This window comes from Phytophthora ramorum, assembly GCF_020800215.1.
Source record: "Phytophthora ramorum isolate Pr-102 chromosome Unknown Phyram_PR-102_s0011, whole genome shotgun sequence".
Lineage (NCBI taxonomy): Eukaryota > Oomycota > Peronosporomycetes > Peronosporales > Peronosporaceae > Phytophthora > Phytophthora ramorum.
The window spans coordinates 1,483,182-1,496,313 of NW_027150657.1; the positions used below are offsets into that span (position 1 = coordinate 1,483,182).

The 13,132-nt window shown below is 53.9% G+C and overlaps 1 protein-coding gene across 1 annotated transcript; it reads left to right on the forward strand.

Annotated features, from left to right (window-relative positions):
• Positions 1-11,179: 11,179 nt before the first annotated feature.
• On the forward strand, positions 11,180-12,739 carry KRP23_11240 (putative diacylglycerol O-acyltransferase; the record flags this gene model as incomplete). Its single annotated transcript, XM_067881770.1, has 3 exons — positions 11,180-11,263; positions 11,312-11,404; positions 11,465-12,739. The coding sequence occupies 3 exons, from the start codon at positions 11,180-11,182 to the stop codon at positions 12,737-12,739; spliced, it is 1,452 nt and encodes a 483-aa protein (XP_067741052.1).
• Positions 12,740-13,132: the final 393 nt, after the last annotated feature.

A 13,132-nucleotide genomic window follows, 5' to 3' on the forward strand; every position in this document is an offset into this window, starting at 1 on the left:
ATGGATCCACTTGCCCTCTTGGATAGCCAGACTGAGCGCGATGTACTCCGCTTCGCTCGTGGACAGCGACACACTTGACTGCTTCTTGCTTCCCCAGCTCACAGGCGCACTCATGAGCATGAACGTGTAGCCTGAAGTGGACTTGCGGTCGGCGAGGTCGCCGGCCCAGTCCGCGTCCGAGTAGCCACGAAAGTCGATCTTGTCGCCCGGCTTGAAGCAGATGCCATGCGTCTTGGTGCCTTGCAGGTAGCGAAAGATGCACTTGACCGCAACCCAGTGCTCCTCTTGGGGGTTCTCCATGAAGCGCGACACATAGCCAACGGCGTACGCGATGTCCGGGCGCGTGGCGGTCATCAGGTGCATCAGCGCACCAACAGCTTCGTGAAACGGAGCGTTCACCTTGGTCGCCGCGTCGCTTGGAACCAGTCGAGTGCTCATGTCCACCGGACTCACCACAGCCTTGCACCCGTCCATGGCGAAGCGTTTCAGGATGTCGTCCACGTATCGACGCTGGTACATGGTCAGGCTGCCGTCCGGGTCGTCCACCAGCTCGATCCCAAGTACAAACGCGCACTTGCCGCTGTCGGTCATCTCAAAGCGCGTCTTCAGGTCCGCCTTCGTGCGTGCGATCAGCTCGGGCGAACTCCCGGTAATCAGCACGTCGCCCACGTACACCAGCACGAGCACGCAGTGACCGTCCACCACCTTGATGTAGAGGCACGGATCGAAGGCCGACACTTGGAAGCTGATAGAGCACATGAACTCGTCGAAGGTCTCGTTCCATACGCGAGACGCTTGCTTGAGACCGTAGATGGCCTTCACCAGCTCCAGGCAGTCGAAGTCACCATCCAGCTCGACGCCTTCGGGAACCACGCAGAACACCACCTCCTTCATGACCCCGTACAGGAACGCTGTCACGACGTCGAGTTGGTCGAGGGGCCAGCCGACGTACTTGGCGATCGCGATGATCATGCGCAGCATCACGTACTTGACCACGGGCGAGAACGTCTCCGTGTAGTCTATGCCCTACTTCTGCTTGAAGCCCTTGGCCACGAGGCGCGCCTTGTACTTCTCGATCGAGCCGTCCGCTTTGCGCTTGATCTTGAACACCCACTTGGTGCCGATGGCGCGCTGGCCGGTGGGCAACTTGGCAGCTCGAAACACACCACGCAGTCGCATCGACTTGAGCTCCGCGCGGATCGCCTTGCGCCAGTGCACTTGATCAGTACAGTTCACAGCCTCTTGGAACGTCGTCGGCTCCGATAGATCGGCTGCTGCTTCCACAGCGTTGGCACTGGCACGCCAAAACACTGGAGGCGTCGTCTTCATCTTGGTCCCCAGACTTTTCTTCTTCGTCGGGTTCGGCTCGGCGCGACGAGGATACGTCCGGCGCATTTGCTTCTTCTAAGCCAGCTCGGTGGCGAACGGGGCGCGATCTTCTGGCAGTGTCGTCCTCGCCACGCGGTCGGTTCTTGCGCTTCCCCGCCTGCTTGAAGTTCACTTGGCGCGGTCCATCGTTGTCGTCCAGGTCCAGCGCAGCATCATCGGCGTCTTCATCCGAAGTATGCATCGAAAGTCCAAAGGCCGACTCATCGAAGTTGACATCGCGACTGATAACCACCTGCCCCGCCTCGATGTCATAAAGTCGATACGCCTTGGACACTTCTTCGTAGCCGAGGAACAACCCGGCGCGAGCCTTGGGGTCCCACTTGCGCCGCTTTTCCTTCGGCGTCAGGATGTACGTCTGGTATCTAAACACACGCATGTGCTTCACACTTGGCTTGGACTTGTACACGATCTCGAATGGAGTCTTGTGCTCCACCTTGGGTGACGGCAGGCGGTTCTTCACGTAGATGGCCGTCATGGCCACCTCAGCCCAGAAACACTTGTCCAACTTGGCGTGATGCAGCATGCTGCGGCCGATCGTGACGATGGTCTGGATGGCGCGTTCTGCCGTGCCGTTGGTCTGGTGCGCGTACGAAACCGTGGTTTGCTGCTCGATGCCTTCGACTTGAGCGAGTTGGTCGCGAACTCACGAGCTCCGTCGTGCCGCACAAACTTGACCTTCTTGCCGAACTGCGTCTGCACCTTCGTGACGTACGTCTTGATGCAGTCTTCGCTCTCCGACTTGGCATGCAGGCAGAACCCCTTCATGCATCCGCTGGCTTCGTCCACGATCAGCAGCAGATACTTGCTGCCACCCAGTGACTCTTCTTCCATGGGGCCGCAGATGTCGAAGTGGAGCAGCTCGAACGTGTCGTAGCGACGCTTGTCACGGTTGCTTGGGAACGGCTTCTGGACCATTTTCCCTTGCTGTCAGCCGCGACACACGCTTGGTCCACTCGACTTGGAAGTTGCCTTCGTGTCATTGATCATGTCGTTGTCGATCATCTTGCGAAGCACCTCCACCGGAGCGTGACCTATACGCGCGTGCAGGTCGACCGTCTTCCCGCTGGTTGCTGCATTCGCCGCTCGCTGAGGCATCTGAAGCCAGTAGATTCCATCCACGAGATTCGCCGCCGCCACCACTTGTTTGGAGGCCTTGTGCGCAACGCGCATCTGGGTGCCGTCGAACACGACTTGGACACAGACCACTCATGTTGATCTGTGGCACCGAGAGCAGATTCTTGCTCATGCTCGGCACGTACAGCGCGTTCTTGACCTCGATGTCGCGCTCGTCGCCGTTGGGCAGAACCACTCGTTCCACGATGGTCCCCACACCCATGATGGCCGCCTTGTTGCCGTTGGCCACCGAACGTTCGCCCTCGTTTCGCTCAATCAAATGGGCGAACTTGACCTTGTCGTTGCAGATGTGGTGCGTTGCGCCGCTGTCGACCGCCCACATGCCGAGCATATCCTTGCCCATCGAAATGCCACACCGCGAACGCCACTCGATCGTAGTCGTAGCTGGCGTCGTCGTTCTTCCACTGGCCATTGTTGGCCCCGCGGCCACGGCCATTGCCGTTGCCGCCGCGTCTTGGGCCCCGATTCTCGTCCTTCTACTTGGTCCAGCAGTTATCGATCGTGTGCCCCAATTTCCTGCAGTACGGGCACTGGCGAGACTCTCGGTCGGTGTTGAACGCCTTGGCCGCGTCCTCCGTCTTCACCGTCGCCGTCTTCTCGCCTTGCCGCTTGATGTGCTCATTCGTCAGCACCTTCACGACGTCTGGCGATCGCAGCTCAGCGCTGCTCATCTCCAAGTTCAGCACGACGTTCTCGTAGCTCTCGGGGAGACTGCACAACAAGCAGATCGCCACGTCCTCGTCCTCCATCTTGGCGCTGATGTTGAGGACCTCGTTGCAGTGATGCAACACGTTCCCGCCTTCCGACATCTCCATGCTGAAGAGTTGGCGCTTCAGGTAGATGCGACCAGCCTTCTGCGAACCGCCGTACAGCGTCTTCAGGCGCGTCCACGCAACCCACGCTTCCTCGCAGTCGTCAACCACATGATGGTAGTCCGCGTCCATGTGGAGCAACATCAGTCCGAACGCGATGTTGCTCGACTTGACGTACTCGTCCTTGGACCGCGAGTCCGTGAAGCTCGGCGTTGTCTCTCGGTTCACGACATGCCACACCGACTTGGTCAGGAACACGCCACGCATGTAGCGGTTCCACGTCGCGTAATTGTCTCCGTTGAACTTGTCGATGGAGACCTTGGTGGAGGCGTCGTGGGCAGAGAACATGGTGCTTGGGCTCATAACCTGATGGAAGGTATGGATTTTGGACACCGAAGATTGACGGAGCGGAGGGAGGGCAGCACTCTGGGCGAACGACCGGAGCGGAGACTGGAAACCACTGGAGGGGTAGAATGAAGATTCAAAAGTGATTGATTGAGGTCTTTAGCTCGTTAGCCTTCTCGCTACCCTAGACCTACTGGATACACACTACTTGATTCTTTACTGGATACTGAGTTACTTCAGCCAATGAGAGAGCGCCACGTCGAAGCCCATCTTGTACCTACAATCTTGTACCCACAGGTGGCGTAATCGGCGTGGGTTCGGATTGAAGCGGTTTGGGTTAACCGGTTCACGGTCAATAACCGATACCAAACCGGTAACCCTCAATAGCACGAGACAAACGATTGGCTGATATTCGCGCGGCCGGCCCCGCTGTGATTACGCAAATTACAAAATTATAACAAAACCTGCCGTGGAGACTGCAAATCGGGCGCAGTAGCAACCGCATTTTGTAATACCCTTTTTGCAGTGATAGTACTAGAGGGGTGCTGCTGACTGCTGACTAACGCGCGCTAGACCACAGCTATAGACTATAAACCTACACTATACGCTGCCGTGATCAGAAGTCCTTCATGCTGTTAGCGCAATGATACTTAGCAGCGACGAGCCGGTTGCGATCTATACAGTATACACCGACGCACCCGCAAGATGCATGAATAAAATTCGACATTGACAGTGCTACTATACATCACAAATTTACTATGTTAGGTCGCGCGATTATACAGTAAGTACCGCTCGCTTAGGACACATTGATGAAGCCTGCATGTCAGCGACGAGCATACGTTGTGTGAGCGCAGTCAACTGCAGTCACGGCCGCTTTGCACACATTACCGCACACTATTCATTGACACGGAGTGAGATAGCCATGCGCGATATATTGTAAGAGCACGCTTCTACACGCTGAAGTACCACACAGTAGCGTAGCGCTGGCCAAAATAACAAGGTGTACCCTCATTGTGCGTGCACTACACGTCACCATGAACACTACGCAACCTGTAGTGACATCTTCGTTGCGCGCGTGTGTAGGGCACGATTATGTTGAGTGCGTAGAAGACGGCGCGTGAATGAAGCTATCGTGCTCCTTTAATTTTTACCAAAAAGGCGTTGGAAGGCAGACACTATAGGATCATACATGGTGATTAGGATGGCATATGCTGTTTAACTATTGTATTAACTCTCACTCAGCGCTTTCATGAAGTACTATGATCTTACATACGTAGCACAATAAACACATGCGAGCTGTGATCTGTGCGTTACGTACGATGTAGCCTGCAAGGTGTCATAACTAAGTAGTCAATGAACTATACGGGCTACGAGAGTCCTGTAAGCTGGATCAGATCATGTTTCGCGCAAGCGCTAACAGCGCGTCAAGCTTGAATAACACGTAGTGCGGGTTTCCATTCTTCATGTCCAGGTGGTTCCAAGTTTCACATTATACAGCTGCACAGTTATGGCACTGAAGAAATAGCGGGGTACGATTAGTGCAGCTACTGCGACGTATATAATGAGCTATGCACAATTTGCTCACGCACGTAGACCTTGCGCAAGCGTCTGTGTGCCATTAAGTACGCAATAATAGTACAAACTCCTTAAGCGCAGGGACAAAGTAAGACTAAGCCAGACATATCGAACACGAGAGAAGTCATGCACGAAGTCACAAATTCTGTGAAGGATTACTGCTCGTTACTCGCATTGCTAAGACATATTAATAATAGCTAAGAACTCGACTATCGTGGTAGTGAGTAAATACGCGCTATACAGTGTAGCGCTGTAGCATGCAGTAATTCACGTAAGATTAACCTATATCCAAGGGTTTTGTTCTACCGTATAACCTGTGCAGTATCCGACAGAATGTTATATCCGACAAGCCATATTAGCCAATCCGATGACTGCAATTTGGACACCACCGGATCGTTGTCATTTCCGACACCTCCAAAAATTGGTGGCCAAGGATCGATAAAAGTTTGGCACCAGACCTCTAAAGCTCAATCATTTCCCAACTCTTCATGGGCCGCGCATGAGCAAGTGAAGATGGAGGCCGCCGCGCTCAGCAGTACAAGCGCTCTACGCCGACGTATGAGTTTCGACTCCATGTCATTCACCGGTCTGATTCTCACGGAGTGTCCTCTGCACTCGCCAAGTTCTACCCTGAGGCCAAAGACACCTCGCTCGAGACTAAGCGCAAGAGCATCTACCTGTGACGGAAACGCCGCGATACCATCGAGAAGGCCGGGAAGAGCAGCTCGTTCAGCGTGCTGCGCAAGCTCAGACCTGCAGGAAGTGCCACTGTGCTTTCGTCTGAGACGGAGCCTCAGCTTCTTCGCTGGGTCAACGCCTACCATGCCGATGGGGAGCCAGTTTCGGCTCTAATGCTCCAGCTCAAGGCCCAGGAGTATGCGGCAGCAGATGGTATACCGCGCGGCGTTTTCACCGGTACATGGGCTTGGCGGGCTCGATTCATGCGCCGCCATGAGCTGCGGTTCCGTGCGCGTATGCGCCAAGGACAGAAGAGTCCCGCAGACGGCGAGGCTGTTGTTCTTGCTTTAATACCAGGATGCGCGCAGTCATGCACCGCCTAGGCGTTGATGTCGCCTACAACGTCGATCAAACGCCCGTTGTCTTCAAGTACGTGCCGCGCACGACGCTCAACAAGCGCGGCGCACGAACGGTGTGGGTTCGTACATGTGGCGATGACAAGGAGAGGGTGACGTGCATGCTGCTTGGGTCCTCTTTCGGCGAGAAGCGGACGCCGTTTTTGATACTGAAGGGCCACCCATCCAAGGTCGCAGCGACGCAAGCCGATAACACGGAGCTAAGACACAGCTTCGGCAAGCATCTTTGGAAGCAGACCGAGAGCCTCCAGGACAGACATGGCGTCCAGATCTACGTTAATAGCACGGGTTGGTGGAACACGTCGCTGACTCTCATTTGGCTGGAGTATCAGTTCGGTGGACGTCAGCATCCAGAACAGCCTGTCCTTCTACTCCTCGACGACTTCTCTGCACATTGAACGCTGGAGGTACGCAACCGCGCTCACGACCTCAACATCCACTTGCTGGGCGTACCAGCAGGGCACACAGGCGTCTGCCAGCCGGCGGACATTGCTTGGAACCGCCCGCTGAAGCAGCGTCTGCGGCAGCGCTGGGTAAACTGGCTGATGACCAAGCTGGCGGGGAGGGAGAGCAGCAGCAGCGAGGTCAAGGCGCCGTCCAGGAATGACGTGGCTGGGTTGCCAGTGTGTGGGAGGGACTGTCCGATTCGACGATCTCGAACGGCATACTTGCTGTGCCGCCTGTCGACCCAATGTTTGAGGCCTCGTCTAATTCTCTTGCTGAGGAACTAGAGCGTTTGCAGCTCCTTGATGCTGAGGTTGGTGAGGTCGCTGATGAAGAAGACATCTAGTAGATATCATGACTAGAGGAGAAGTAAACGTCTAATGCAAGTGTTGGACCTTGTTCGAATCGTTCCCCGCGCTGGGAGGGTTCTCTGGGTAACCCCCCTCCTGAATCTAATGGCAGCATTCGCGAGTGCTAATTCGGTGGTTTTAGCAAAACGTCTGCTTTTCCACAGGGATTGTGAATTATCATTTTTAAGGGGGGCGAATCCAAAAGTCAGAAGGGTGTCGGATACTCACAAGTCGTTGGACCAAACTGTAGCCATCGGTGTTGAAGATTCACAGCCCTAAAACCTATAGCGACATTTAGATATAGGGTGCAAAGTTGGGTCTAGATTTCATAAAATGAGGTCAAAATCGGCTGAATCGCAGCCGTTACTGCGCTACGGGTCGCTTTACAAACGCACTCCTGAGGCTTCAGAGTTGCGGGAAACGGGTTGCTCTTGAGGAGCACTTCTGATTGGAGGAGGGGCAATACACATGGATTTACAGGCGAAAGTGCAAATGTAGTAAAAAAACGTCCATAGATATTTTATCCAGGGGCTCAAATCATTTAAGCCAACATCGATTTACAGAGGTAGTTTGTCCTCGTTTCATGCCCGCTTGCTTGGCTTGGGATGAAAATATCATATTTATCAGGTTAACGATATACTCCTGATAAGGTGCTGGCGTCGCGAATATGGTGCACCGACCTCGAACTTGGTAATGTTGTCGGCTCTGTATTCGTCCATTACGGTCGTAGCGGTGCCACGAGCAATCTTCATACACGCAGCTACAAGGTCTCGGGGCCGCTTCCCCCTAAAGAGCCCTCCTTCCTTCGATATAGTCATGAACTCGTGACACCGTACGACAAAGCCCTTCGGACATGGGGTCAGCTCTCGCGCCTTGGTGTTTGACCCGGACATGTTGCTAGCGAAGTAAAAGTTGTAATGCACGTACAACGCACTAAGGAACAGTGTTGTGACCGTCTTAATCTGATCGGATAAAAAGTGCGAAGAGCTATTGCCATTTGTGTGGCATGTTAATAAGTTTTGGTCCAACCTTCCAGGACGAGTACAATAATAGTGTTTCGTTTCACTAAGATAGTAATCCGTGGATTAGATTTCGCTCTCCCTTATATTATAAACAGTTTTTTTCTTCATGTTGCTGATCGGCACACCTTTTCATCACTGTGTGGTCATCAACCTGAATGATAACCACTAACACACCATGTATTAATATTAATACATACAGATCACTTGTATACGGTGGATTGACTCGGTTCCAAAGCTGTGCAGTAGACCATCGCTGTGGATTAACTTGTGTTGTTGTGGAGTTTTCTTGGCGTCCTCACGAAGATATCCCACTGGCTCTAGCTGCCAGCCATTGGGAAAGAATCACTAAACGCTCACTTTTGATTTCTTTGTGCCAACCACAAGCTACTCCTAACAGTACGACTCAGAATCCCAGCTCCAGCGATGAACATCGGACGCCTCTTCGTTGTCGTGGCTGTCGCGTTCTTCTCCGTCGAGGCCGCCTCGATTGACCACGACAAAGTACAGCCGTTCCCTCAACCGGACCCTGTTACAATCACCGAAAAATCTGGCGTCAAGTTCAAGCCGGAACTCCACATTGACACTGAACACGGATGCGCCTCGTACCCCGCTGTGAACTCTGCGGGTGAGACCAGCGGAGGCCTCAAAGGAACCAAGGGTACTTCCGCTTGTACGGGTCCTATATTGGGCTCACAGGTCTACGGCCGTGCTGAATGGCACAACGACGTCTGGGCCATCATGTACGCCTGGTACTTCCCGAAGGGCTTTTGGGACAGCCGCGCATATTGGCGCCACGATTGGTCTAATGCTGTTGTGTGGATCGACGACCCCGCACTAGAAAACCCGAAAGTGTTGGGTCTGTCGCTATCAACGTCCGAGAACAAGTATGGACACAAGTATGTACCTGCAGAGGCGCTTAGAAATGGCACCACTCCAAGCCTTTATCGCATGATGCCCACTTATGAGTGCGCTGAGTTAGTGCCCTATTATGCTTCTGGCGAAGTCCAGGATCTGATCATGTGGGATCAGCTCACGGACGCAGCTCGTGCTGCACTCAACGACCAAGACAATTTTGGCCGCACCGAAGTACCGATAAACGACGACCATTTCCTCAAGCATCTCGAGAAGGCGTGGCCGCTTTAACTGCGAATGCTGCTTCTGGTCAGTGTAAGGGGAACTCTGTTTTCTTTAATGACCAAAACAACCCCAATGTGTGCATACACAGAGTGCCCGTACTTCAGCGGAGGTATAAAACAATATACCTAACACACACACACAAATAAAAATACTTCAGCGGATGTACCATTTTACTACAGGTCATAGTCAACTAACTATCTTGATATGACCTTTGCCAAACTTGGTCCATATCCTTAGGGCCCATTCGACATTTTCAAGATGATAAGATAACAATTGTATATCTGATCTACACAACCTGCCCCTCAAAAAGCTGATGTTGGCGCTATCCGCAGTATTTATAGTAAGATCGTCTTAATGAACCCTTCGAGGTAGCTCACGCGGCCGTACATTCACCTACCGGAGTACGAATGCCATCACTGTTTATCTAAAAGTCATCCAAAAGTGCGTCCACTACTTTGCACGTACTTTTCTTTCATGCGAACCTTAATCCAATCAGCTAGGCCAGCAACGCTTCATCACTTCCTGCGTGAGGGAACGTGCCGGCAACGAGACGGCGTCTCAATTGACTTATGAACTCGCTGACCCAAGTGAGCGTCAGCCACATAGCTACCAGCAGCACAAGTCTGTCTCGGCAAAAAATGCAATAAACCACGTCATCCTCCAGATGACGCCGCCCTTCTCCATGAAAAGCACCACAAATTCGGCATGCTAGGACATTGTCCTTGCGGCCCGCATCCGCACATACCCCAACAAACGCCGACACTCGAAAACTCTTAATTGTACACGAAAAGCTTACTTTGTCAAGACGAATCGTGAACTTGAAAATGCCACCGCTCGCAGGTGTTGAGGCAGTTTGGTTAACGATCGAGCGCGAGAATCGGCACCCCACAGCTATCCTCCGTCACACCACGCAGCATTCACTCAACCTTGCTCAACCGTTCGTTCTCCAAGCGTGACGCATCAAGACCATGCAAGCTGCAAAAATCGATATCCCATCAGTCGCAGCACGATGTCCAGCGTGAGGTTGAACGCTAGAGACTCGTACGCCTCAAAATCTCGTCGGCGCTTAGTACATGTAGCTTTGTGTACGCACTTTGTCGGAAACGAACGACAATCTAAGTTTCGTCGACTTCTTGGAAGACCGTGGCGGCTTTGAGAGACGACTACATGTGGCGCTGGTATTCTTGGCCACAGCATATCGACAATATTCGCAGTACAATACTTTGGATCGGTTCGAGTGGAGGTGGGAAGAGGCCTTCCATATCCCATTGTACGAGATTGAGGTTTCCCCCGGCACTTGAGTCAATTGCTTCACCATATCGTTGCCTTTGTCTGCGAGAGCGCTGGTGCAAGGCTTGCACACTGCCACATTGGCGCTCCTGAAGCGGCCGCGCATAAAGCGGTCGGTGCTCACCCTGAGTCACCACCGTGACAGTAGTCGAGTCAAACTTCCTGCTGAAGCAATACAGCGGCGGGCCAAAGTGCACTGCCCGTGCTTGACCTCGCGCAAGTGATCGCCGACGCACTCCGATATGTTGATGTCAAAGTGCATGTCGCATGTCTACTCGAGCGCACATTGGCTGGGTCCGACGGCGCGTCATCGTTCCATTTTACACTTCCTATTACAGCATTCATTTTCAATATACAACACTGATACTAGCCCATTTAGAAAGGGTATATGAAATTAAAGTTACAAAAGGATCCGTATCTGTATCTTCATAGTATCTATTATGAAAGGGTATCAAATCTAAATTACTGCAAAATCTTTCTGCAAACGCACGCATCTGGCGGCCGCTTGGGGTCATCGCCGTTGACTTGGTGCGCCATTCCTGAAAAGACCATCGACCAAAGAAGCTCTACAAGCGACCGATACGGCGATGGACATGGAGAACAGTCTACTGACCCGCATGGCGGCCAACGGACCCACGCTGAGCGACGCGCCTATGCTGCTGATGGCACTGGTGCTCGTGCTGGCGCTCTCGGGCGTCGTGTCCACCGTGTCGCAGTAGCGCCAGAACGCGGGCGACGACGAAGGCTCCTCCAAGCGCCGCAACCTCACGCACAAGCTCAGCAACATTGGGCTCTCGACGCTCGTGACGGAGGTGCCGTCGAACCTGTCCATCCCCGTGTCCGCGCTGACCGTGGAGGGCCACATGACCTAGGACGAGTACGTGGAGCGGCTGCGTGCACGCCTGTTGCACGACACCTTCTTCCTGCGCTGGCGAAGCGTCGTGCGCGGAGACTACCACACTGGCGTGTACAAGTACGTGGTGCTGTCCGACTGCGACGTGGCGCAGAACGTTGTGGAGCACACGGTCGAGGAGGGCGAGACCACCATGTCGTACGTCGAGTCGGCGCTGGTCAACTCGCCGCTGGACTTTGACAAGCCGCTCTGGGAGATGCACGTGATCCACGACCCCAAGGGCAACCCGGGCGTTACCAGCGTCGGCTGGAAGGTGCACCACTGTCTGGGCGACGGGACGTCACTGGCCACGGCCATGGCCAAGCTCAGCGACCAGAGCGCCATGTTCGACGCCATGCTAGAGAAGCGCGCGCAGGCCCACAAGAAGAACCACAAGACCAAGAAGCCCAGCAAGCCCCTGGTCCAGACCTTGAAGGACATCCTGGTCTTCCTCTATGTCTGTATGTGGTCGCTGTACATCATATCCTACCACATGTTCGCGCTGGTGGCTCGACGCGAGCCAGCCACCGTGTTCAAGCGCCCCGGTGGCAAGCATAAACGTCTGTCCTACAACATGATCTACTCGGTCAAAACGACCAAGGCCGTGGGCAAGCACTTCCGTGCTACGGTGAACGACGTGATGCTGCACGTCGTGGCCGGTGCTATGCGCAAGACGATGCTGGCTGTCGGTGGCTCGGTGGCGCTGACGCTCAAGGTGCGCTGCGCCATCCCCGTGGACATGCGCTCAAGCACGGAGGTCATCCGCCACACTAGCAACCGCTTCTCATCGCTCGTGGTCGACCTCCCGGTCGGCATTGAGGACTCCGCTGAGCGTCTGCACAAAGTCACGGCTGCTATGAACGAGGCCAAGAACTCGCTGGAGAAGTACTTCGTGTACTGGTCGAGCCACCTCATCTCGATGCTGCCGGCGCCGGTCATGCGATTCATTGTGCACTTCACTACGGGCCGTATCTCGGTCGCGATAAGCAACGTCCGTGCCAGTGTGGTGGAGATGAGTTTGTGCAAGAGCCAAGTCTCGGGATTCTACGGCTTTGTGCCCCCGCCGCCGTACGTGAACCTTGGTGTGGCCATCCTGTCGATGGGCGATAACCTTGGTCTGAACGTGCTTGTGGACCCGTGCGTCGGCGTTAACGCCAAGCAGTTCTTGGAGTTTGCGAAGGAAGAGTTCACTGCGCTCCAGGAATCTGCGACTGCTATGGAGGCCAACGCTGGAGAAGAGAAGAAGGCCAAGTAAGGTGCAAAAGCTGGATATTGTAAGAGCGTTGCTGCTTGTCACTGCAAATATTGGGGCAGGTTCGAAGCTTTTGCTTCCGTTGTCTGGACAGGAAGGCACTTGCTCTAAATGAAACGTCAACTTGTTGTATGCTAGGGACGTGTATGCTTCGCGTCTTATTCACTGCTATTCCTGTTTGTTGTGCAGATAGTGTTGGGCCTAGGATCCGTTGACACGGTGTGGTTTCGTAGCGTAGTCGCGTCAAGTATATTAGTCAAGCGTAGTTATACTATAGGACGTCAACCCTCGATCTGCCACGAGAACAACTCGCCCCCTATTTTAGAGCCAAAGGCGCGAAAGAATGGGTGGGGCCAAGCTGGCGTAACGTAGCAATCCATCGTGCAGTGTGAAGGT